The 24,542-nt window shown below is 51.4% G+C and overlaps 1 protein-coding gene across 1 annotated transcript in view; it reads left to right on the top strand.

Annotated features, from left to right (window-relative positions):
• CFAP77 (cilia and flagella associated protein 77) overlaps nt 1-24,542 on the top strand; it is a 137,700-nt gene that overhangs the window by 92,564 nt on the left and 20,594 nt on the right. Inside the window, exons 5-6 of the mRNA XM_067742872.1 lie at nt 16,801-16,906; nt 21,102-21,203. Coding sequence (XP_067598973.1) covers nt 16,801-16,906; nt 21,102-21,203 — 208 coding nt within the window. The remainder of the gene's footprint in view (nt 1-16,800; nt 16,907-21,101; nt 21,204-24,542) is intronic.

The following is a 24,542-nucleotide window of genomic DNA, read 5'->3' as shown; positions in this document are numbered from 1 at the left end:
CTTTCTTTTGTGTTTATGAGGAACCTCTCCAAAAAAAAAAAGAACAGTTCAGAAGCTACATGACTAACCGCCACGAACCCGCCACTCAAAGTTCACAAATGTCCCCACTCGGCCATTTCTGCTTCTGACCCTTTTATTATTATTATTATTAAAGAAATAAAATGTAGCAAACACAGGTTGAAGCCCCTTCTCACCTCTCCCTAACCCCACACCCTTCCCTCTGTTCCCTAAGGACCATCCTAAGGTTGGAACGGGCATGCTTTCCACCCACATGTTCACATTTTTGCTCTACCCTTAGACGTCCTTAAATAATGCATATTATTTAGTGTGGTTTCATACCATTTAAGTCACTTTGTGTGGTGGCTTGCTTTTTCACTCTGCATGTTTGCAAAAGTCACTGGGTCCGCTGTCCGAATCACCCGCCTTGGGGACATCCATCTCCTGTCACCGAACACCCACCTTGCTTCTCGTTTCCCCCATGATGACGAGGCGCCCGGCACACCTCACACACGTGTGCGGGGTTCCTTGAGGTCATGGTCCACACGCAGAGTTTCCGGGCTCAAGAGGGACCTCCTCAGTTTATGCTGGTGCCCCGATGGACCTGGATCTTTCTCCCAACGCTCTTGCTACCACCCTCATACGCCCTGGCGGGGATGCCCCATCTGGTACTCACCTGTTTCCCCAGATGCCAGGACCCCCCCTGCACACAGATTCCCAAGGGGTCTGGAGGATAGTTCCTCCTGAGTCACATCCATTCAGCTCGGTGGAGCCTTTTCTCTCCAGAGGGGCTCAAGTCACAGCCCGCTGTGCTGGGAGCGGGGCATGCATCAGGCGGGTGCAGGGAGAGCCCCCAAGTTTCGGGCTCAGGCACTCGAGGTTGGGAGAAGCTCCCTGGAAGCCCGTCCAGCCCCACTGCCCATCCTGTCTCTCTCTGCTGGGCGCCAGTGCGGGGACTGCTAATTGAATTCACCCTTGTGAAAAATGCTAACAAATTGCAAATGACCTCTTAGACAAATTTAGAAGTCAGGAGTGTGCTAACTAAGCCTCCCTCCTCTGTCATTAGCTTTTATGTTGGATCCACAAACAATTAAAAAATAACCACCAGCCCAGAGGTCCTCTCCTCTAATTAGCTCTAAGAGTCCTGCCAGGGAGAGAGGCTGCACCTCAATTACCGTCCCTTCCTCCAGGCTAGTTAGAAAAGACAAGCTCTCAGGCCAAGGGGGGACAATTAAGAAAAAGGTGGTGGGGGTGAGAGAGGACGAAGTGGGGGGGGTGGGCTGCAAGGGTCCCTAGGGACCAGAGCTGATGGTCAGCCCACTCCATAAAGAGGTGCCGGTGGCCGCCAGGCTGGAGGGGCCTCTGCAAGGAAGAAGCTCAGAGCTGTAACCCCCAAAGGGTGCCAGGGACCACGTGGCCAGGATCCCCTAGGGGGTGGCGCATGCACCCTCAGAACAGGGCAGATGCCTGGAACCCAGCCCAGGCCTGGCGAGTCAGATGGTCTGATAGTGGGACCCAGGCAGCTCTACTTTCAATAAGGTTTCTGGGTGATTCTTATTCACCCACAAGATTGAGAATCTCTGGCCTCAACAGGATGAGGGGAGGAGAGACAGTATGAACTGCAACTTCTGCTCTGGGCTGAGGCCTGTGTCTTCTGGCTCTAGGGCAGGACTTCCGTGGGTCCTGGGCACTCTTGCCTTCATGAGCCCTTTCCTCCATAAAAAAAAATAATAATAATTTAAAATATTTTATGGCTGTGCTGGTATAAAGATGAATATAATCCAGGCTGGATTATTTTTTTTTTTCTGATTTTAAAAGGAATTAGAGCATTTTCATGGGTCCCTAGGAGTGTCCTGGGGCCCAGGCACAAGCCTCCTGGGCCCAATGGGCAAGTGACCTCTAGTTTTCCCCTTCAGGCCTTATCACCCCTTTCCTCCTCCAAGGGAGTCTCCTCTCTTCTCCCACCCCTCCCCGCCCCTCCCAACGCCCCCTTTCTGGGGGGAGCATAGATGAAGGCCGAGAGCAGATGAACACCTGGCCTTGAAGCCTGAAGACTCCAGACTCAACAGAGCGCTCTCCTTCTCCCGTGTTGACCTTGAGCTCATACATACCGTCTCTGTGGGCCTCCATTTCTCCATCTGTAAGTGGGACCAATACTATCTCCTGCTATGTCAGAAAAAAATGGTCAGTAGGGAGTTCTTTGAGGCTTTGGGAAGGAAGAGAGATACCAAGCATTTTATTATTTAAGTGCTGTGGAGCTGGGGTTACACCATCACATGTCTGCAGAGGCCTGGCAAGTCAAAGGGCGAAGCCAGCCCTGCGTGAGGCAATAGGGAGCAGTGGGGACTGCATCAAACTCAAGGTCGAAGGGTGGCAGCTCCAGCCAGTTATTGACAGTTGGGAATGTGGGCCCAGTGTTACCAGATGATCTAAGGTCTCATTAAGGGAAGCCAGCCACTGGGATTTTTATGTGAGTTCTTCTGATTTAAAAATGTATATATTGTGTACAAGAATTTTTAAATGCTACAGACCAAACTAAGCATGTCTTCTATCTGCAACCCCTTTAGTGCAGTATTGCCAGATATGGACCCTGAGCAAGTTATTTTGTCTCATTGAACTCTTTATCAGTAGTTCAATAGCAATGTCAGTCATTCTTTATCAATCAGTTTCTTTATCAATAAGATGGGGGATGACATAATAATAGTTCCTCTCCGGTAGAGTTATTTTAAGGATGGAAACAAAGCGTCCCAGGCCCATGGGTGCAGAGTAGGAGGGAGGTAGGTGAGGTTAGGAAGCATCCTTGAGGTGCCGGAGCTGTTTTGTCTCTTGACTGTGGTGGTGGGTCTTCAGACCTACACATGGGATGAAATTGCATAAAAGCAAATACACCAGTGAGTATGAGTCACTTTGGTGGCATCTAAAAATGGGTGGATTATTCCATATCAATATCCTGGCTTTGATTTTGTTCTTTAGTCTTACCAGATGTCACCACTGGGGGAAACGGGGTAAGGGGTACACGGGGGTCTCTCTGTATTTCGTTTTTTTTCCCCCCTCCCTCTCTCTGTATTATTCCTTACAACTGCATGTGAATCTCCAGTGACCTCAATAAAAATTTCAATTGCAAAAAGAAAGAAGGAAATAAGTCTTTGGTAGCCTGTGGGCAATGTTAGCCACAATCACTTATTACTAGAAACAGTGGTGCTATTTTAGGCACAAGCAAAGTTTTTTTTTTTTTTTTTTTGCGGTACGCGGGCCTCTCACTGTTGTGGCCTCTCCCGTCGCGGAGCACAGGCTCCGGACGCGCAGGCTCAGCGGCCATGGCTCACGGGCCCAGCCGCTCCATGGCATGTGGGATCTTCCCGGACCGGGGCATGAACCCGTGTCCCCTGCATGGGCAGGCGGACTCTCAACCACTGCGCCACCAGGGAAGCCCTAGGCACAAGCAAAGTGCTCAGTCACGGTCACTCAGGTCACCCGCCCACAGATGGGCCTGTTCGGGAAGCCTCAGGTGGAGCAGAGAAGGGAGGCTCCTGGAGCCCTGGGGCTCACTGCTCAGTGCCGTCCGAGCACGCGTCTGACTTGGAGAAACACCTCCAGCAGATGGGAGAGAAGCTGGGTCTCCTTAGATGGTGCCACTGTCGGCTGTCCCTTGTGGGTTGGGTTCTGATTTAGAGCAGCCCAGAGAAGCCCAGCCCTCCAGCCTCTCCCCTCCTCCAAAACCAGACCCCGCAACAGTCTACAGCGTGTTCTGAACTTCACACCCAACCGAGGACGTGCGGCCCGTCCCGGAGGCCACCATCCACTCCTGAGCCCTCGAGGCTGTGCCGGCATTGGGACCAGGGCCTCTTCCACCCCCCCGGGAGCAGCAGACCGCTGGCACATTAGAGATGGATTTTAATTTTATTTTAACAAAATAGCTGTCTCCACTGGAAGAAGCATCAAGCGCCAAGTAAGGACCCGTCTTGAGCGGAATCACGTTGAACAGACCTCGGTGCTGTCATTGATTTTCCAGGTAGAAAAAAATTGCCTCTGGCTACTAAACCGAATTAGTAGTCACTGATGACCAATTATTTTAGCCCGCTGTGAACGGAGAGCCGCACTAAAATCCGGTTTGTCAGACCCAAGGCTCCCTTCTCAAACACCTTTCAACAAATGTGTACCTAATGTCCCTCAGAAGCTTCCTCCAGCTTCCTCTCTTCCGCCAAGTTCTCCAGCTCCACAAAGTTTTAATGAGCAGCCAAGATGAAGGTGGGTTTGCCATGAAAGGGGCCCCCTCTAATCCACAGAGCCCTCCTTGGCAGAGAGGAACCGATTCTGCAAATCAGAGCTGTCAGCCCTCGCCGCCCCCTGCACGCGCAAAGTGTCAGCCTAATGTTTGCAAATGATAATTTCCATTTCCCTTGCTTGTCCCCAGCTACCTTCATCGGAGATCAACCCCTGGTCTGGGGTTATCAATCACGAAGCAGCAGAAGATGGATTGGATGGAACTAATTTGAAGTTTTTTGCAGGCCAACCCCGAGTAGGAGCTGTTCGCATTTCATTTTATTCCCCATTTTCCGCTCTATCAGACTGAGGCTTTTTTTTTTTTTTTTTGCGGTACGCGGGCCTCTCACTGTCGTGGCCTCTCCCGTTGCGGAGCACAGGCTCCGGACGCGCAGGTTCAGCGGCCATGGCTCACGGGCCCAGCCGCTCTGCGGCACGTGGGATCTTCCCGGACCGGGGCACGAACCCGTGTCCCCTGCATCGGCAGGCGGACTCTCAACCACTGCGCCACCAGGGAAGCCCTCAGACTGAGTTCTGACATGGTTTCGTTGTCGGTGGGAACGTTAGGGCGGTGAGGAACTTTTCCGACAGGTTCCTGCCGAGTTATCAGCAAATAATTTGTCGAAGCCCTCGGCGGTGGCCTCGCTGGCCCAGGTCACTCAGAGCTGCCGTGGGGGTCACTGAGTGCACAGCCTAACTGTCGGGACCTGGCATCTTTAGAGCCGGGGAAGCTGGATGGGGACCCTGGCTCTGTCGCCTGGCCCGCTCCATGATCCGTGAGCAAACTGCGGGCCAGTTGCTTGACTGCTCTGCGTTGTCAGTTTCCACATCTGAAGGCAGAGTTGTTCACCCTCACTTTCAAGGTTATGGAAGCATCAGGGAGATGGCAGTTGGAGTGCTGCCAGTGGGCTTGGTGTAGTAAGTGCTCATTTAAAAATTAGGAGGCATTTTTGAATGGCTCTTATTCTCCGATGGCCCTCAGGCGGGTCTAGGGCTGTGAGGCGTGGTGACCGCTAGGCCTGATTCCCATCTTTGTTCACGCCCCGCCCTCTGTCTGGGTTCCCCTTGCTTCATTTCTCAGCTCAGTCCCCTTCTGCTCATCCCCAAAGACCCGTCAAAAGGCTCAGAGGGGACTTTGCTTGTTCCACGCCTTTGCTCAGTTCACTGGCTCTCTCCTCTGAGTTCCAATGGCCGCGTCTACACTGACAATTAGCCCTCTGCTCTGCAGGGGGGCAGGGCTGCAGGATGGATATGCTCAAGGGTTTCCCAGGCAAATGCAATATGTCACCCACGGGCTGTGTGGTCTTGGGCAAGACAGTGAACTTTTCTGGGCCTCAGATTTTTCATCTGTGAAAAGAGGGTATTAGTATCTGTCTCTAGGTTAGTGCCCTAAGGATACAGGTAGCCGGAAGAAGTGTGAGCTGTGATGATTATCGGTGTTTCTGCTGCGTGCCCTGCGACCCCAGGGTGCAGACAGCACGTCCCCATGAGCATGTCCCCACACCTCATAAAACCTGGCCCATCACAGCGAGCTGGTTATTGCTCCTGGGTGGGCCAGATGGATGGACGGACAGATGAGTAAGTGAGCACAGAGTTGAGATCCCATTCACAAGATGTGTAGCTCATCTGCTGTGTCTTTCCTCCCTCTGGAGTGGCCGTGTATCCTCACATCCTGTTCCCTTCCTTTCCACTAATTTACGCCGCCACCCCCAGCAACAGTTCCAAAGTGTGGCTGTCATCATGCCCTCCCTCCTCCCTCGCTCAGAAACCATCCATGGCTCCCTAGTATCTTCGTGAAGACCTTCCTCTGTGATGACTCCTGCCTGGGCTATTTTGACCTCAATCTGTCTCCTTAGTTCTTTTTTTTTAAAAACAACTTTACTGAGGTATAATTTATAGATAATGAAATGGTCCCTGTAAAAAAAAATTTTTCATAAATGTATTTATTTTATTTATTTATTTTTGGCTGTGTTGGGTCTTCATTGCTGTGCGCGGGCTTTCTCTAGTTGCAGCCAGCAGGGGCTACTCTTCGTCGCGGTGCGTGGGCTTCTCATTGCGGTGGCTTCTCTTGTTGCAGAGCACAGGCTCCAGGCACATGGGCTTCAGTAGTTGTGGCGTCTGGGCTCAGTAGTTGTGGCGCACGGGCTTAGTTTCTCCACGGCATGTGGGATGTTCCCACACTAGGGCTCGAACCCGTGTCCCCTGAATTGGCAGGCGGATTCTTAACCACTGAGCCACCAGGGAAGTCCCGGTCCATGTAAAATTTGATGAGTCTTGACAAATTTATACACCTGGGTATCCATTGAAGAACTCCTGTCTAGCCTTCTTCTCTGCTGCACAACTCCTCTAATTCAGCTTTGGGAAGGGGCCACTGCCCCTGCATCACCTGTCCTGACTGTGCCCTCTGTTTCCGGGGTGGGGGGTGGGTTGGGGGGTGAGGAATTGCCACTGTTGCCCCTTTCATGATCCAGGATCCTCTGTGACACACCTGCTTCAATAACTGAGCCCCTATGATGGAGAGAGGAATCAGGGGTCCATGGCTTGGCCTCAGTGCCTGGACCCTTTCTGCAGGACTCAGGGCCACCCCTGTCCCATCACTGGGCTCCGCAAGGAAAAGCTCGTTTCTGCCAAAGGCCCCCTCTTGGGCGTTGCAGTTGAGGAGGCCAGTGTCCTCAGGAAAGGGGTCTTTAAAGGTTTCCGGGGCCACTCAGCATTTTTACAAAGTGCAGACTGTCTAAGCCGGGCTGCACAGTGAACAGTCCAGCCACAATCCCTGTCCCATGGAGCTCAGAGCCTAATGGGAAAGGCAGACACTGAATTGATCAGTTGATCACTGTAAATATCAAAAAAAAATACCTTCCCAAGTGTAAACAGCAGCAGGGGAGGCGTAGTCGACAGAGCTAAGGGAGGCCTCTGGGCGGGACCACGGGATGGGGAGGGGGCATCTCCTTTAGGCCAACCCCCGAAGTATGGGACGGAGTGACCGGGGAAGGTGAGGGGGCTCCCGGGAGGACACGGGTGCAAAGACGGCACCCCAAGGCCAGGGCCTTTGAAAACTGTGCTGGCACCCCAGGGGCAAGGAGAAGCCACCAGTGGGCGTTGAGGAAGACAGCATCGGATTGGCACTGTTGAAAAAGCCTCAGTTCCTATGTGGAGAGGAGGGTCTGGTGAGGGAGGACAGTGTCTGGGAAGGTCTGGGGTCCTACATGAGAGTAGCCAGGCCCCCGGGTTTGGCCTCTGTCTGAGTTGGTTAGCTGGCAGCCCCTTGAGCCCTTTTGGAAATGGATTCACATTCTCTTGGCTGCAGATAGCATAGCCTGAGGGGTGGGGGGGTGTCCAGGCTGGGCCACTGAGTGTGCTGTGTGACCCTGGGCCAGCCATTTGACCTCTCTGGGCTTCGGCCTCCCCACTCCCACTTTTCCCATCTAATTCAGTGAGGATAAATAATTCAGATCTTCTGAGTGGACCCCCTCCGGCTCCTCCAAAGAAAGCTGCAGGTCGGGCGGCTGTAATTGTGACCGCAGGGGCTTACGTCCTGTGGCAAAACTCGTTCATTTTAGGCTGGAAAAAATACCTTTTTTTTATTATAAAGAACTACGTTTTCTTGAAAAAAAAAAAAACCCAAACGATAAAAAACCTTGGACATGTTTTAAGGTAGCAGCAAAAAATAGTTGTAGAAGAAAACAAGAAAAATGGTTCCTAAAGGTGCAAGGGTCTTTAGGACCCCCGAAGGGTTGAGTATACGGAAAACGCTGAAATTCCACGGCTTGGGCCAGTGGGGCCTAGAAGGCCTGGCCACCCTCGGCTGCTTGTGGTGAAAAGGACGAAAAACAAAGAGCCCGGCCAGTTCTGGTGTGAGGTCAGCAGAGCTGTGCATGGTGGGGTGGCACGGGGATGGAGGCAGTGAGCTGGCATCCTGACACTGATTCAAACCCAGATCCGTCACCGCCATCACTGACTGTGGCCCTGGCCGAGTCATGTGACCTCTCAGGTGTAGGTTTCTTGTTTTGCTCTATTTGCTGCGAAAGTCACATAAAATCAGTAAGTAGACTGGAGGGGGAGGGGCCCCTCACCCCACCTGCCATGTCTGCCCCCTTCCCCCAGCACCGTCCTCTGAGGGCTTCCTTCCAGTCATCTTTCCATCCTTCACACCTGTGTCGATGCCCTCACACGGGCGTGGCTGTTTCTCCCCACCTTCTTCTTTTCATACTTGACCTACGTCTTGAAGATGTTTCTGGGTTATTACACATATGGCCGCTTCATTCTTTCTGGTAGCTATATAATATTTCCTGATAAATGGGAGCAAGTGGGAGGGGCGGGGGAATCGGGGACGTGAGTGTCCTGGCCTTGTTCAAACCTGCTCTGAGGCTCGACTGCTTTCCCAGCCCCTTTCCCGTGTGAAGTCTCAGGCATCCATGGCTTCCCTGCTCACTTCCAGTTACAAAAGGCCATCCGTGTGCACTAGTTAATATGTCCAGTCTAGTGTAATCATCAAAAGTTGCAGCTTCACCGGGGGGACAGTTTCTTTCCTTCCTGCTTTGGGAGCTCAGTGGTAAGGGGCAGGGGGTGAGCTGCTCTCTGGGGTCCTTCCCTCAGCTCCCACACTCCTCGGCTGGAGGGTGGGTGGAGGGCGTTACGATAGGCCCTTCTGGTATTAGTACATTGCCCAGTGTGATCTGGTAATATTTCACTTAGTATTTTTTCATTTGCTCTTCTTCTTTTTTTTTTTTATAAATTTATTTTTATTTTTGGCTGCATTGGGTCTTTGTTGCTGCACGCAGGCTTTCTCTAGTTGCGGTGAGCAGGGGCTACTCTTTGATGTGGTACACGGGCTTCTCATTGCGGTGGCTTCTCTTGTTGCAGAGCACGGGCTCTAGGCGTGCGGGCTTCAGTAGTTGTGGCACGCAGGCTCGGTAATTGTGGCGCACGGGCTCGGTAGTTGTGGCGCACGGGCTTAGTTGCTCCACGGCATGTGGGATCTTCCCAGACCAGGGCTCGAACCCATGTCTCCTGCATTGGCAGGCAGATTCTTAACCACTGCACCACCAGGGAAGGCCTTCATTTGCTCTTCTAAGTGAGACTGACCAAGACATTCTCCTTGTCTCAGTTTGGGATCATAACATGATGTGGGAAGATTTTTTTTCTTTTTTTTTTTAACTTTTTATTTGGTATTGGAGTGTAGTTGATTAACAATGTTGTGATAGTTTCAGGTGTGCAGCAAAGTGATTCAATTATACATGTAACTATTCTTTTTCAAATCCTTTTCTCATTTCGGTTGTTACATAATATTGAGCAGAGTTCCCTGTGCTATACAGTAGGTCTTTGTTGGTTATCTATTTTAAGTGGGAAGCTTTTTTATAAAAAGTTCTGGAAAGTCCTGGAATACTGTTCTCAGCAAGGTTGGGAGGGTGCATGTGTGAACATACCCGGGCCTGGTACCCGTGGCTCTATTAACATTTTCTATAAGCGCTTCAGTCAACTTTGATCGTTTATATTTTCCTGGACAAATCACCCATTTTGTTTTGGTTTCACACTATTAGCACAAAGTTATACCTAATACTCTCTTATGATTAAAAGAAACATCTTACCTGCTCTCAAGGGCAGCTCCACGTTCCGTGGCACCAGGAGCGTATTCAAGTTTGGGGGTTCCCTTTAAGAAAAACAAGTTCAAAATCATGCATACAAATTTAGGCATAAAACGGAATACTTAAGTAGAATGAGAAAAGAAATCAGAACAAATTAAAATTTTAAATTAGCTGACAAATATCGTAAACCACAAAATCCAGAAAAATAACACATTTTAAAAGGATTAATTGCCTGTCACACCCCATATGCATTTTTTCCCTACATTTTTTGGCTCCATCCTCTTTGATCACCTCTTTGTATGACAGTAATTTTGTAATATTTTTTCCATAAAGTAGAAAGACAGTTTAGGCTTTCCTCTAGCATGCTTGATTGCATTTTGAAAAAATATTTTACTTTGAAATGATTACAGATTCCCAGGAAGTTGTAAAAACAGTACAGAGTGATCCTGTTGACTCTTTACCTGTTATCCCCAAGGATAAAATCTTACATAATTATAGTGCAGTATCAAAACTGAAAGATGGATGTTGGTACAATACACAGACCGCATTCAGCTTTCCCCAGCTGTTTTTTGTCTTGTTTTGTTTTGGTTTGGTTTTGGTAGCACCGGGCGGCTTGAGGGATCTTAGTTCCCTGACCAGGGACTGAACCCGTGCCCTGGGCAGTGAAAGTGCTGAGTCCTAACTGCCAGACCGCCAGGAAATTCCCCAGACTTCACCGGTTTTACATGCACTCCTTTGTGTATTTAGTGTCCACGCATTCTATCACGTGTATATTTGTGTAACGATCATGATACAGAACCGTTCTCTCACCTCAAAGACCCCCACCCCCACCCCATACACTCACATAGTGACCCTTCTCCCGAATCCCTGGAACATTCCAAGCATGGTATACACATGGAATCATACAGTATGTGACCTTGTGAAACTGGTCTTTTTCACTCAGCATAATGGCCTTGACATCATCCAAGTCTTTGCTGTATCCATCGTCCATTCCTTTTTACTATTGAGTAGTATCCCGTAGTATGCATGGACCACAGTTTAACTACTCACTCATTGGAAGACATTTTGGCTGTTCCCACTTCGGAAATATTACAAATATTCCAGCTACGAACATTGGTGTATAGGTGTCTGTGTAGACGTAAGTCCCCATGTCTCTGGAATAAATGCCCAGGAGCGCAATTGCTGGGCCCATATGGTAGGTGTATGTTTGGTTTTCTAGGAAACCAGACAAACCATTTTCCAGAGCATCTACACCATTTTACACTCCCACCAGCCATGTATAAGAGGTTTAGTTTCTCTGGATCCTTGCTCTGGCACTGTCACTATGTATTTCTTATTTTAGCTGTGCTAAGAGGTGTGTAGTGACATGACAGGATGCTCTTAATTTTCATTTCTCCAATGGCTAGGGATGTTGACTATTTTTTCATGTACTTATTTGCCACCCATATACCTTCTCTGATGAAATGTCTCTTCATGTTTTGCCTCTTTTCTAATACAATTGTTTGTGTTTATTTCTTTTACTGTTGAGTTTTGAGCGTTCTTTACATAGTCTAGATTTGCCAGATACATGGTTTGCAAATATTTCCTCCTAGTCATGGTTTATCTTTTCATCTTCTCAAGAGACTCTTTCACAGAGCAAAAGTCCTTAATTTAGAGGAAGTTCAATTTATCTTTTTTTTTCCTCTCCTGGATCCTGCTTTTGGTGTCAAGTCTAGGAACTCATCACCTAGCCTAGCCCTAGGTCTCAAAGATTTTCTCCTATGTTTTCTTCTAAAAGTTTCACAGTTTTACATTTAAATCTATGCTCCATTTTGAGTTAATTCTTGTATAAAGTACGAGACTTGGGTCAAGAGGTTCTTGTTTGTTTTTGGTTTTGTCCACGATGTCCAATTGTTCCAGCACCATTTGTTGAAAAGGCTATCCTTCCTCTCCACTGGATTACAATTTCCGTCAATTTACTCTCTTAAATTTCTTACAACTCATATATAGCCTGATTTATAATACCCTGAATTATGAAATGTATGTTTCCTAAAATTTTGCCTAATCTTTCTTTCTCTGGCTCCTTCCCTCCCTCTCTTCCCCTTGGTTTCAACAAAGCATAATTACTGAGAGCAGCGCCATGTCAGTCCACATCCCACAGAAACCATGCCTGCTGGCACTGGTATTCAATGACCAAGACCAGTTATAAACCCATGACAAATGAACAGGAGAGCTTCTGCTTATGAGGGTACCTGGCAAGGGCCGTCTGAGGATGGACGGGTCAGGGAGAAGCCCTCTGAGGAGGTGACCAAACAGCTGAGACCTGAAGGCAAAGGAGATGCTGAGTGTCAGGGAGGAGTCTGGGGAGGGAAGGGCTTTGCCGGCCGTAGCCCGGCATCTGGGTTGAGTCTAAGAAATGGGAGGCTGTCAAGGGCATTTTAAGCAAGGGATGCTGTGATACACTTTACGTCCTGGGTTTTCCCCATGTCAGACAAGCCTCTCCACCTTTTTATCTGATTTAATGAGCCTGAGCAGAAATGGGCAAAACCCGCTGGACCTCCGTCAGCCAGTCAGGGCTTAGGCTGTTGTAACTTACAAGGTTTGTCAGCTCTTCTGCTCTGAGCGCCACCCCCCCCGACCCCGCCCACCTCTTCCCAGTAATAAGAACCGCTGGCTGGAGCAGGACACAAAGATGGTCAGCGAGGCTGCAGGAGGGCTGCGAGGGTGGGTTCGCGGTGACGTGGGCAGTGGGGACTGCTGGGAAAATAGCTTTTCTGTTGTGAATGGCCTCTTGGGGTAGATCTTGCAAGATTACGCATCTCGTGTCATTAGAAAGCATGGCTATAAATTAGGCTGCTCAGAAGCATGGGGTGTGTAATAATTAAGTAATAAAAGTCACCACAGGGGTAAGGGAACAGGAAAACAAAGAGCCACTGTTTGTAGATGCACTGCAGGCTGCCCTGTTAAGAGACCTCTGAGCTCAAGTGGCATTGCAAAGCCACTGACGCTCCACTCAAGCGGAGTCCCGGGTCAGTCTAGTCCCAAAGAGGTCCCCATGGAAGGGAGGTGAACTGTCCTGGGCACGCACACAAGGCAGGAGAATGGGAGGGGGCTGGGAGGAGGATGTTTAGGGTCCAGTCCAGCTCTTTGTGGCTGGCTCTGGAGCCACAAAATCCAACACTTGGACCGGCCCAGCAGGCAGTGGAGGACAATAGGGAAGGGAGAGGACTTGGGCTAAATGACACTTGATACTCAGCTCAAGCCAATTGTTGCCATGTAGGAATGCAGACCCACTTGGCCAGAACGTATACATCTTCAAGACAATTTGGAAAGCTGGGTTCCTTTAATGTAAAATTTCCCAGTTTTTAAGTGTTGACAACAATTTCAAAGACTTTAAAGACCACCGTGAAGACTGTATAAAACACAAAGCCAGAAGCCCCAGGTTTGCAGTCTCGGGTCCTTACTGTATGTGAGCTTTGAGAGTAGCCTCACTGCTCAGTCCCTCCATTTCCTCATTCCCTCGTCTGTGAAATAAGGTCACAGGGGAAGAACAGAGGCTCTGAACTTTTCCGGGGGCATTTGCACCTTGGAAAATGTGATGAAAGCTGTGGGCCCTCTCCGCAGACATGGTGTCTATACACTCCTGTTCAGAGATGGTGGTCTGCGACTCCGTGGGACTTCCGGGGGGTAAGAGCCCCAGGCCTGGATGATTGATAAGGCCTTAAGCCCCGAAGGGTGGGTCCTGGGCACAGCCTCTGCAGATGCCCCAGACCCATCGAACCAGAACATGCCTCGAACAAGATCCCCCCCCACCCCGTGATCCACGCTCACGTGACGGTCTGCAAAACGCTGCTGGAAGGCTCCTTCTGCTGTAAAAGACCCAGTGATGTCTGGTTTCGGGAACTTCTCTGGACAGCACGCGTCGGCACCGCAGTTTCTCTTGGTGTTTCCCAAAGTGTGGGCTGAGGAACCGCCATGTGTTCATTTCCTGGGGCCGCCGTAACAAATGACCACAGACCTGGCGGCTTCAAACAACAGAAATGTATTTTCCTTGCATCTGTCCATTCTGGAAACCAGAAGTTTGCAGCTGAGGTGTTGGCAGGGCGGTGCTCCCTCCAGAGGCTCTAATGGAGAGTCTTGCCTGGACTCTTCCAACTTGCGGGGGCCCCAGACGTTCTCTGGCTTTTCTCTGCCTCTGTCTTCACCTCACCCTCTCCTCTTCCCTGTATCTCCGATTCTGTGTATATTTTATGAGGACACTTGTCATTGGATTGAAGGCCTACCCCCCAAAGCGATTTACATACTGTTAATCCCATCTCGACATCCTTAACTTGACTACATCTGCAAAAGCCCCTTTTCCAAATAAAGTCATACTCACAGGTTCCGGAAGTTAAAATGGAAACATTTGGGAGGGCACCATTCAACCCACTCACCCTGTATCAGAACTACTTCCTATATTTGCTAAAAATGTTCTTTCTTGGGCCTCACCCCCCAGGCTTCCTGGATCAGAACCTCTGGGGAGGGGGCCCCAGTGATTTTTATGCATTGAAATGTGAGACCCTCTGGTACAGAAATATGAGGAGGCAGTCAGCTTGGACCTGAGCTGAGTGATGGAGAAGGTGATAAAGACCATTTGTGAGGGAGGGTGGGAGGGAGGGAGACGCAAGAGGGAAGAGATATGGGAGCATATGTATATGTATAACTGATTCACTTTGTTATAAAGCAGAAACTAACACACCATTGTAAAGCAATTATACTCCAATAAAGATGTTAAAAAAAAGAAAAGACCATTTGTGATCACAAGGAAGATGAGAAAGAAGTGAGCGGGGAAAACAATGAGCTTCATTCCCTGGATTTTTCCTCTTTGTCTTTTTACTTCTTATTACGAAAAATTTCAAACATGCACAAAAGTGTAGCAAATAGGGTAATACACATCCATGATCAACCCTCATCACACAACTTCCACCACTCTCAATTTATTCTGTCACTCTTGTTTCATTTTTTTACTTTGTTATTTTATTTTACTGTGCTCTATATTTTGCTGGAGGTTTTTTGTTTGTTTGTTTGTTTGCGGTACGCGGGCCTCTCACTGTCATGGCCTCTCCCGCTGCGGAGCACAGGCTCCGGACGCGCAGGCTCAGCGGCCATGGCTCACGGGCCCAGCCACTCTGCGGTATGTGGGATCCTCCCGGACCGGGTCACGAACCCGCGTCCCCTGCATCGGCAGGCGGACTCTCAACCACTGCGCCACCAGGGAAGCCCCTTGCTGGAGGTTTGTTTAAAGCAAATTCTAAACTACACAGAATTTTACCCGCAAACCCTTCAGTAGGTATTTCTAACATTAAGACGTAAAGCAGCCACAATATCATTATCACACTCCACACAATTAGCACTATTTCCTCACGGCTTCTGAAACTCAGCTAGTGTTCACTTTTCCCTCAAAAAATACCTTTCCGGGCTTCCCTGGTGGCGCAGTGGTTGAGAGTCTGCCTGCCGATGCAGGGGATGTGGGTTCGTGCCCCGGTCCGGGAGGATCCCACGTGCCGCGGAGCGGCTGGGCCCGTGAGCCATGGTCGCTGAGCCTGCGCGTCCGGAGCCTGTGTTCCGCAACGGGAGAGGCCACGGCAGTGAGAGGCCCGCATACAGAACAAAAAAATTAAAAATAAAAAAAAAAAACCTCATTCCTATCTCTAATTACATGTTGATATGATAATATTTTGGATATATTGGGTTAATAAAATACATTAGTAAAATTAATTCCACCTGTTTCTTTTTACTCTTTTTAACATGGCTACTAGAAGAATTTTAGTTACATGGCGGCCCACATCATATTTCCATCTGACAGTGATGGTCTAGAAGTCTGATTACGTTTGGGCTCACTTTGGGGTTTGTTTCCCCCAAAGTGTTTGGTGGGTGGTGCTACATACCTCCTATTAATCACTCCCAGCCCCACATCTGTCACTTCCAGTGATGGTAAGATTGATCACTTGGGTAAATTTTATGTTATGCATATTTACCACAATAAAAACAAATTGATCCTTTGGTCCAGCTGCTGTAGCCTGACACATCCATTGTAAAGTTCCCCATCAGCCTTCCACCTAATCATTGATTATTACCTCAATCCATTATCATTAGGCGTTGCAAAGTAATGATTCTCTTTCCCCAGGTCTGTCCTACCTCCTGCATTTTATTAGCTTTGGTTCTTCTATGAAAGAACTTTTCCTCATCACCTATTAGGTTACCTTGAGAGGGTCTCACACACAGGGCTGCCCCACTGCTCTGGGACCTTAGGATGGGGATGATAAAAGTACCCACTTTACAGTGCTGTGAGGAGTGGGGCATGCAAAATGCTCTACACAGGGTAAGGTCTCCTTGGCTGGAGACCCTTGTCAAAGAGAACTAGAGCGGAGGCTAAAGGCAGTAAAGACGGATTTCATTCAGTACTATTGCAAAGGGGAAAGTGACCTCGCTCAATTCTGAATACAACACAAGTGGGGATTTATAGGCAAGGAGCAGAGTGGATGGAAAATTACTACGAAGAGACTTCAAGGGTAGGGGGATTCTTACTAAACTGACTTAATAGGACTCTTGGTAAAGGCAGGCCAAGGTGATCAGATATCAAGGGCGGGGGGATGGACTTAGCAGGGTTCTTTGCTAAGGCAAACTCTTCATCTGGCCAAAGATAGATCCCAAGAACGAGCCCTGATCAAAGAGAGGGCTCTGAGAAGCCTGCCTAAAATCTGGTCAGGGAGAGAGTCTGTCACCATGTCAGGCCCAGCACTTGGTTGGTGGACAGTAAGTGTTTGTTGAACAACTCACACGAGGCACCGTTTCTTCCACGGCTGCAGAAGGGCCAGAGAGAAACTCTCACAGCCTTGGGAGAACACTTTGCCCTGTAGCCCTGATGGTCAGGTGGGCAGCCTCTGGGGAGGGGGGCCTTCACCGACCTCAAGCCCATCTGACTGCTTCCCCACAGGCCTTCCACCCCCTTCTTTGATCTGCTGCAGCATCGGTACCAGCAGCTATGGGTGCAGGAACAAAAGGCCAACCAGAAAGCCATCAAACTGGAGAAAAAGCATAAGGTAAACGCAGTGCTCAGTCCAGAGTGGATGACTGATGGGGTGGGAGGGAAGAGAAGGGAGGGGCTGGGGGAGGCAAAGCCAGAGCTCAAAAGGATGCCGCCTGTGCATGTCTATTGCTGGGGTGTGGGCAGGGCTGGGGAGTCAAGTTGCTTGTTGCTTTGCTGAAAGGGTCTCGGTGATGATCAGGTTCAACCCCGACTTAAGCCCCGCCGGCATCACCAGTAAACTGGCCCTGTGTGCCTCTGGGGCAGGATCGGGACCCCATCTCCCGATTCCCGTCTGGGGACGGTCCCACCAAACTCCATGTGACCCCACACATCTGGAAACCAGATTGTCCACGAATCTGACCAGGCCCGGACAGAAATGTGCCCCGGTCTATCTATAAAGAAGAGGTTAGGAAGGCGAAGTCCAAAGAGAAAACCCACTTCTGGGAGGGTTCCGTAAAGACCGCGTTTTATGAAACGTTAGGATACATTTTGTTTCAAGTGGATGACTAAGCCCCATGCTAACCGCTCCACGTACATCACATACATCATCTTATTTGCGCTGGATACAAGCCTGTGAGCTGGGTGTCACCCTAGTTCCCAGGCATGGAAATCGAGGCCCAGAGTGGTGGTGGCCACACTGGGAAATTTGAGCTGAGGACAGAATGACCCCCAAGCACCAGCGATTGTTAACGGTGTGCGCCTAGGTGAGATTTTTACCTGGAAAAACATCTTTAGCAGTGAATTTGCATTGTCACTTATATTTGAAGATACTAAACATGGTACCCCCTTTAAAATAGTCTGAGAGGGCTTCCCCAGTGGCGCAGTGGTTAAGAATCCGCCTGCCAAGGCAGAGGACACGGGTTCGAGCCCTGGTCCGGGAAGATCCCACATGCCGCGGAGCAACTAAGCCCGTGCGCCACAACTACTGAGCCTGCGCTCTACAGCCCGCGAGCCACAACTACTGAGCCCACGTACCGCAACTACTGAAGCCCGCGCGCCTAGAGCCCGCGCTCCGCAACAAGAGAAGCCACCGCATTGAGAAGCCGGCGCACCGCAACGAAGAGTGGACCCCGCTCACCGCAACTAGAGAAAGCCCGCACACAACAGTGAAGACCCAACGCAGCCAAAAATAAATAAATAAATTTATTTTTAAAAGTTTAAAAAAATAAATAAAAATAAAATAGTCTGAGGTTCGGACTTTTGGAGCACTCCGGTTGGTCTCTTCTCCAGTAGATCCGGCTCAATGACGGTAAAATCAGAATTGCTTTATGCTCACGTAGCACTATGTAGATTTCATTAGAAGCACAGCTTTAGTGTCTTTGGTTGTTGCAACGATCTCACCAACGCCGTCCCTCCTCCAGATTCCGTGCAGAGAACTGGATCCAGCACGCAGCCTGTGTTCATGCCTTTTGCCCCGCTGGACACCCCATGAGGTCCGAGTCTCATCAGATCATTCAGTTTGTTTCATTTTCAGATGGAGGAACTCAGTCTCAGAGAGGTTAAGTGACTGGCCAAAGGTCGCAGCCAAGCCAGGACCCAGGTGTGTCCCGCCCCAAAGTCCAGGCTTTTCCTGATGGTGAGGTCCCACTCTTGCTGATTACGGGAAAGCTTAGGATTCAGCAACAGTGCCTGTGATGTTCTAGGGACAAACTGGGGAGTGGAAAAGTCTTATCAGGGATCCCGGCACCCTTGGGACCGGCCAGGAAAGGCTGCTGGGTGGAGGGGCCCAGGGCTCCCCAGGCCCAGCCAGGAGCCAAGGCCCCTCCTGGCTGTTGTCAGCGGTGGGTGGAGTCCGAGACAACCACTCCTTAAAGAGCAGAGCGTTGTAATAATACTTTAAAGCAGCCCATGACTAGTTTATTTGTTAATGGCTCCAGAAGGAGTCAGCTCACTATGGTAACGGCCAGTTTCCGAGGGAGCATTGCCGTTACACGCTGCTGCTTTCTAGCTCCGATCCGGAGTCCTGTTTTTAATTAGTAGCTATTTCACGACAGCTCAGAGTGTCACAGGTCCTCAGAATCCCGGGCCTCCAAAGACACGTCTTCTGAGTCTAGAGACAGTCTCATAGCCAGTGCCCCTCAGTTTTCAGCAGAGCACCCCTTAAGCAGCCACTGTGGGCGGCTCCACCCCCAAGCACTGGTTGGGGACAGGTGCCAGCCTGGGGGGGTGTGAATTTGAGTGAGTCACTGCTTTGCTGGGGTCTCAGTGACCTCACTGGGCCAAAAAGGGGGTCAGATTAAATGGGGGCCTGCAGAGCTGGGCCCAGCACATAGTGGGCCCTCAGAAAATACTTGTGCAAACCATCCCCAGAGTTCTCTTCCTGTCCCAAGATTCTCTGTGGCCATCAAACGGCTACAAACACCCAGACCCACCGATGGCTGAGGGCCTGATGAACAATTTATTAGGGTTAAGACCTTTGATTTACAAGGTCAAACTGCCCCCATCCTAGGAGAAGCCTATCTCTTCAGCATCTCAGGATGTCCTGGATTTTGGAAGATGATGACCCCAAATGAAATTCTTGGAAACAGCTTCCATTTAGTGAGTAATCATCTTGGACCAGACACCCTGCTCAAAGCTAACTCCACAAATCCTACAAGCACCTGTTCGTTAGGCATCGGTACCCGCATTTTCTGCAGAGGAAACTGAGGTTTGGAAAGGTGACGAGACTTGCCTTCATTCCTCCAGTTCTGAAGGCCAACAGCTCCTTCACCCCGGGCCGGGCAGCCTCTTGGCTTTGGTTCAAAGATGAAGCTTCAAAGCTGTTCTAGAAAGCGGAGGGGAGGGCTTGTAAGTTATCCACCGATGCGTTCAATAAAATTAATATAATTGATCAACAAAATCAATCAAGCAAAGGGGTCCGATGGGGTGGTGGCATCTTCAGTTAGGCTCAGGTCAGCTTTTATTTGTCGGGTGCACTGTGTGCCCTGCGTCCTCTCTCACACCCCCTTCTGCAGTGGCCCATCCTCTCTGGGTCACTTGGGCACCAGGGCATCGTCCAGCTCATCCGCTCTGGGTGTGAGGCTCCCACTCTTCACACTGAGGCTGTAGTTATAAACCAGAGGCCCGTGTTTACCAGTTAACTCCCCTAGGGGGGTTTGAATTTTGACAAGGATCACAGCCGTGGGCTAATAAGGCCTGACTGTGTATGGAATTCCCCCGGGGCACACATTGAAAATGCAGACTCCAGGGCCCCTCCCCCTCTGGTTCTAAGGTTGGAGGCCTGGGCCCCTCTGTTAGTCTGCTGGGGTGACCATAACAAAATACAATGGACTGGGTGGCTTCAACAACAGAAACCTTGGAGGCTGGAAGTCCAAGGTCAAGGGGCCAGCGGAGTCGGCTTCTCTGGAGGTTTCTCTCCTTGGCCTAAAGACGGCCACCTCCTCGCCATGTCCTCACATGGCCTTTCCTGTGTGGACAAGCCTGGTGTCTCTCCTCCTCTTAGAAGGACACCTGTCCTACTGGACACAACCCCACCTGATGACCTCCCTGAACCTTAATCACCTCCTCAAAGGCCCATCTCCAAATACGGTCACAACTGGGGGTTAGGGCTCCGACATGTGAATTTGGAGGGGAACGCAATTCAGTCCACAGCAGACCGCATGAGCTACAGGACCCTAATTATGGGCCTGCCGGCCTCTGTTTGTGGGCATGGGGTGTGCAGCTAAAGAGGAGGAGGACCGCCTCTGTGCCTCTGAAATCCCACCCCCAGAGACCTCCGAGGCCCTGACCCAAGCCCCCAAATCCCTCCCCCCGAACAGGAGTCCTCCTTCCTCTTCCACGAGCAGACCATGCTGAGGACCTGCCCCACAGAATGGCAACAAGCATCGAGTCATTCATTCTTCATTCAGACACTGTGGCGTCCGTGGTAACCACCGGGGCTGTGTTAGCCACTGAGAAAATTACAAGGGTGTCTGGGACACACCCCTGCCCTCAAGGTGGCTGCATGTCAGAACCCAGAGAGTTCTAGGGCCGAAACTAAAACCAAAATAACACGCTCCCAGCGTCCCATGGTCCCACCCCCAAGTCCACTGTGGTCACAGGCAGGGCCAGGGGTGCAGGTGCACTGAAATCAGACAGGGAGAAGGGCCAGAGCCAGGAGGAAAGTGACGCGTGGGTCTGCAGCACCAGGACTCCCAACTCCTCGTCGTGGCTCGGGCTTCTCCAGGGAGCCGGTAACCATCTTGCCTTGGCATTTCTCGGGCCTGCAGGTGATCCTTGGGAAACTGTATGAGACCCGGAGCAGTCAGCTGAGGAAGTACAAGCCGCCTGTGAAGCTGGACGCCCTCTGGCACGTGCCCCACTTCCAGAAGGTCAGTCTCGCCTCCACCTGCCCCTTCCTGCACCCGGGGGGGATGCCCCTCACCTTGACTGGTCTCTACCTGTCCTCTGGACCGTAGAGTTCTGTGGGCTTCTACCCATCGACTGGCACAACAACAACAACAACAATAATAATAGCAACAGGAATGGCTAACATTTTGGAGCCCCTCCTAAGTGCCAGGCACTGAGCTCCACTTCATTGGCTCTTCCCACACGTGGAGGCGGGGAGCTGCTGCTATCGCCCCCGTTTCACAGCAGGAAATGTGGAGAACACTGGTGAGGGCAGCCTTGGGCTGAAGCTGGGCCATCTGACCTCGGAGTCTGGGTGTCTGTCCACTGGGGCAGACGCTGTCTGGACCCAAACCCCCTCTACTGATGGGATCATTGCACCACATCCTACACAGGGGACCTGGGGGTGCAAGACAGTCCCATGCCATCAGCGCTAAACCTCCCGCAGAGGGGCATCCCTGGGGAGATGGAGCAAATGTCTCCTGTGGGCTGTCATGCACCCAGAATGATCTCGCACCCACCATGCTCCGGCCTCAGGACTGACCCAGTGTCCATTCGGCCACGTAGGCCTGTCGCACCGTGACGGGGCTTCTTCTTTAGCAGCTTTTAGCAGAAGAAAAAGGAGGAATAGCCGGGGCCGTTGTCAGAGGAGGGGAACCAGGAGACTTGGGGACAGTGCCACGGGATGGTGGGGGCCGTGTGTGCCCAGCTCGGGCACAGGGAGCCTTTCTAGGGGCCACCAGGACCACGCCTGGTCCCGGGAAGACAGCCGCACAAAGCCACATTCCCAGACAGCCCAGGCCCGGCCGCTGTGTAGAGTTAAACTGCAATTTAGACAGTGAAGGGGCCCATGCCTTCCTGAACCTAATGCAATCGAACAGGCTGCCAGAGAAGCCCACTAGCCCCCCTTGATGTCGCTCTCATGTCCTGCCCAAGTGGCCTCCATCAGCACGTGTCAGTGGCCAACCGCCCTACTGCTCATCAGCCCGTGCCGTCCCTGCACACGCGGGCAGGACTGGGCACCCAGTGGGAGGAGCGGGGAGTCACCGAGCTGCTGCCCCGTTATCACTCCTCCGCCCTGGCCTGGGCAGTGCCCCTCATCTTTGGTTCCTCCGCCTCCCCCAATTTCCTGCCTTTTTATCCACATCCCTCCTCCCCTTTCTCTGCCTCTCACACTCGGGAGTTTCGCCTACCGCCTCCTTCCTGGCCCGTCTTCTGTCGCCTTTCCTCTTTTGCTCTTTTCTCTCTGATTTTCCTGATGTTGGACGTCCATGGGGGATGCAGGCATCCTGGGGACCCTGCCCAGGAAGGGATGGGACCCACGGCTCCCTGGGCACGAGATGCCCTGCCAGCAGTCTGCTCTACAGCACTGACCCCCAGCCCCTCTCAGCCCCCTTGTCTCCGATTTAGAATCTACAATTAGCTCCCAACCCAATGGACCCAGGAGGGCTCAGGTGGTCTCCCCGCAGCCCATCGGAGCGAGGAAAGGCCCCCCTCCCGCCTCCACCACCCCCACCCCAGGTAACATGGATTCTGCTGTGTCAGGAGCCCTTGTCTCACCCGCAGGTAGCCCCGCAGCCTGGCCCGGAGTAGGATTGGAAATCCAGATATAAATGAGTTTCTATTTCTAAAAGAGGGGATTTGACTCAGCTGAGCTCAGGCCTCTTCCAGTCTTTAGATTGTTACAAATTACCGTTAGGAACACGGTGGCCCACCTGTGATGCTACCCCTCTGTGTGCGCTAAGTCATTATTTCACACAAGCACCCTTACCCGAGTGGTACTGAGGACAGGCAGAGATGGGTTTCATTTTCCTTGCCCAGCAAGTGGCTCGGCCTGGAACCCAGGTTCCTCTGACTGCAGGGCCCGAGCTCAAAGGCACCATCCACTGTGTCATAGAAATAACGAGAAACAGAATAAAAATGCAAGCCCCGGGATTTATCGGGTGATTTTTCATCTTTCCCGGGGATGTTCACAGGCTTCTGGAAGTTCAGCTGCAGGAATCTCAGAGCAGGGCTGGTCCCTGGGCGCCACGCGGTACAGCCCAGCAGAGGCGCTTAGAGCCCCAGGGCGCTGCCGCCACCGCCGCGACCCTCGGTGCCCTCCCCGTTGGGAAATACCACCCATGAACAGTATTTATTGAGCTCTTACTGTGTGCCAAGTGCTGGACATGCATTATCTCCTAGATATCATACTCTTATTCTACTGACTCGGAGACTGAGGCTCAGAGAGGGGAAGGAGCTTGCCCTGTGAGAAGGGAATGCCGGCCTTTGAGGCACGTAGCCACATTGCAGTTCATTACTTAACCAGGCCATTCGTTGTTCAATGCCCATCTTCTCCCCTAAAGTGCGAGCCCAGGAGGACATGTCTGTTGTGTCTCCACTGTGTCCCCGGAGCCCAGCCCAGGGCCTGGCACCCAGCAGGTGGCCAGTAAATGTCTGTGGGAAGGATGAATGAAGGAGTGCATGAACGAATGAATCACCAGCGCAGCCCAGGAGGACAGACGAATTTAAAAGCCTTTCACAGACCCGATGAAACCCCCTTCCCAACCTAAAGGTCCCAGGGCCCACCAGCTGCAGCAGCCGACGGGGTCCGGACTCGGAAGGGGCGTGGCCAGAGCTGCTCCTCCCGCAGGGGTTACTGCTGTTGAGGCCCCAGGAGGGTCTTTGTGTTTCGTGTCTGTGCCGATCCGCCCGGCCCCCCTTCCCCACCCGGCCCCATTATGAAAGGAAAAAGCGCTTCCAAAAAAGTGGAATCTGTCACGGTGATGGATAACCTAAATGGACTCTCCCAGCTCGCGAACAGATGTCTACGCTGAACTCTGTCAGAAATAATTAAACACCTTTCACACGGAAAAGCAGCAGGCAGGGCGCGGGCGCTCCCGGGCTGGGTGAGCGCTCAGCAAAGCTGGCTTTCCATCCATCCCCACCCGGCACCGCGCGGGGCACCTCCGGATCTGGGCCCAGAGGGAACAAGGAAAAGGGCAGAGACACCCCTCGGTAGGGTTCCCTGTCCGGCCACACGGGGTCCAGCGCTATCTCCTAGTCTGTGCGACCAGCCATCGCCACGTGAGGGCCAGGGCCCAGAGGGAGGGTTAGCCGACAGCTGGCGAGTGGCCTGTCTGCCAGGATGTTCATAACAGGCCGCCAGCCAGCCCCCAGGCCTGGGCCAGCAGCTGGACCTCCCTGGGGCTCAGTTTCCCCACCTGAAAATGAGGGGGGAACACTCGTTCTTGAGGGTCTCTTCCAACCCAAGTTTCCATGACCAAGGAGCCATGTGGCGTGAGGCACGGGGTCTCGTGGAGGCCGCAGACACCGAACCCAGA

The sequence above is a fragment of the Pseudorca crassidens genome, chromosome 7, assembly GCF_039906515.1.
Source record: "Pseudorca crassidens isolate mPseCra1 chromosome 7, mPseCra1.hap1, whole genome shotgun sequence".
Classification (NCBI taxonomy): Eukaryota; Metazoa; Chordata; class Mammalia; order Artiodactyla; family Delphinidae; genus Pseudorca; species Pseudorca crassidens.
Note: the sequence above shows the minus strand (reverse complement) of the source record. Positions and strands in the feature narration are given on the sequence as shown.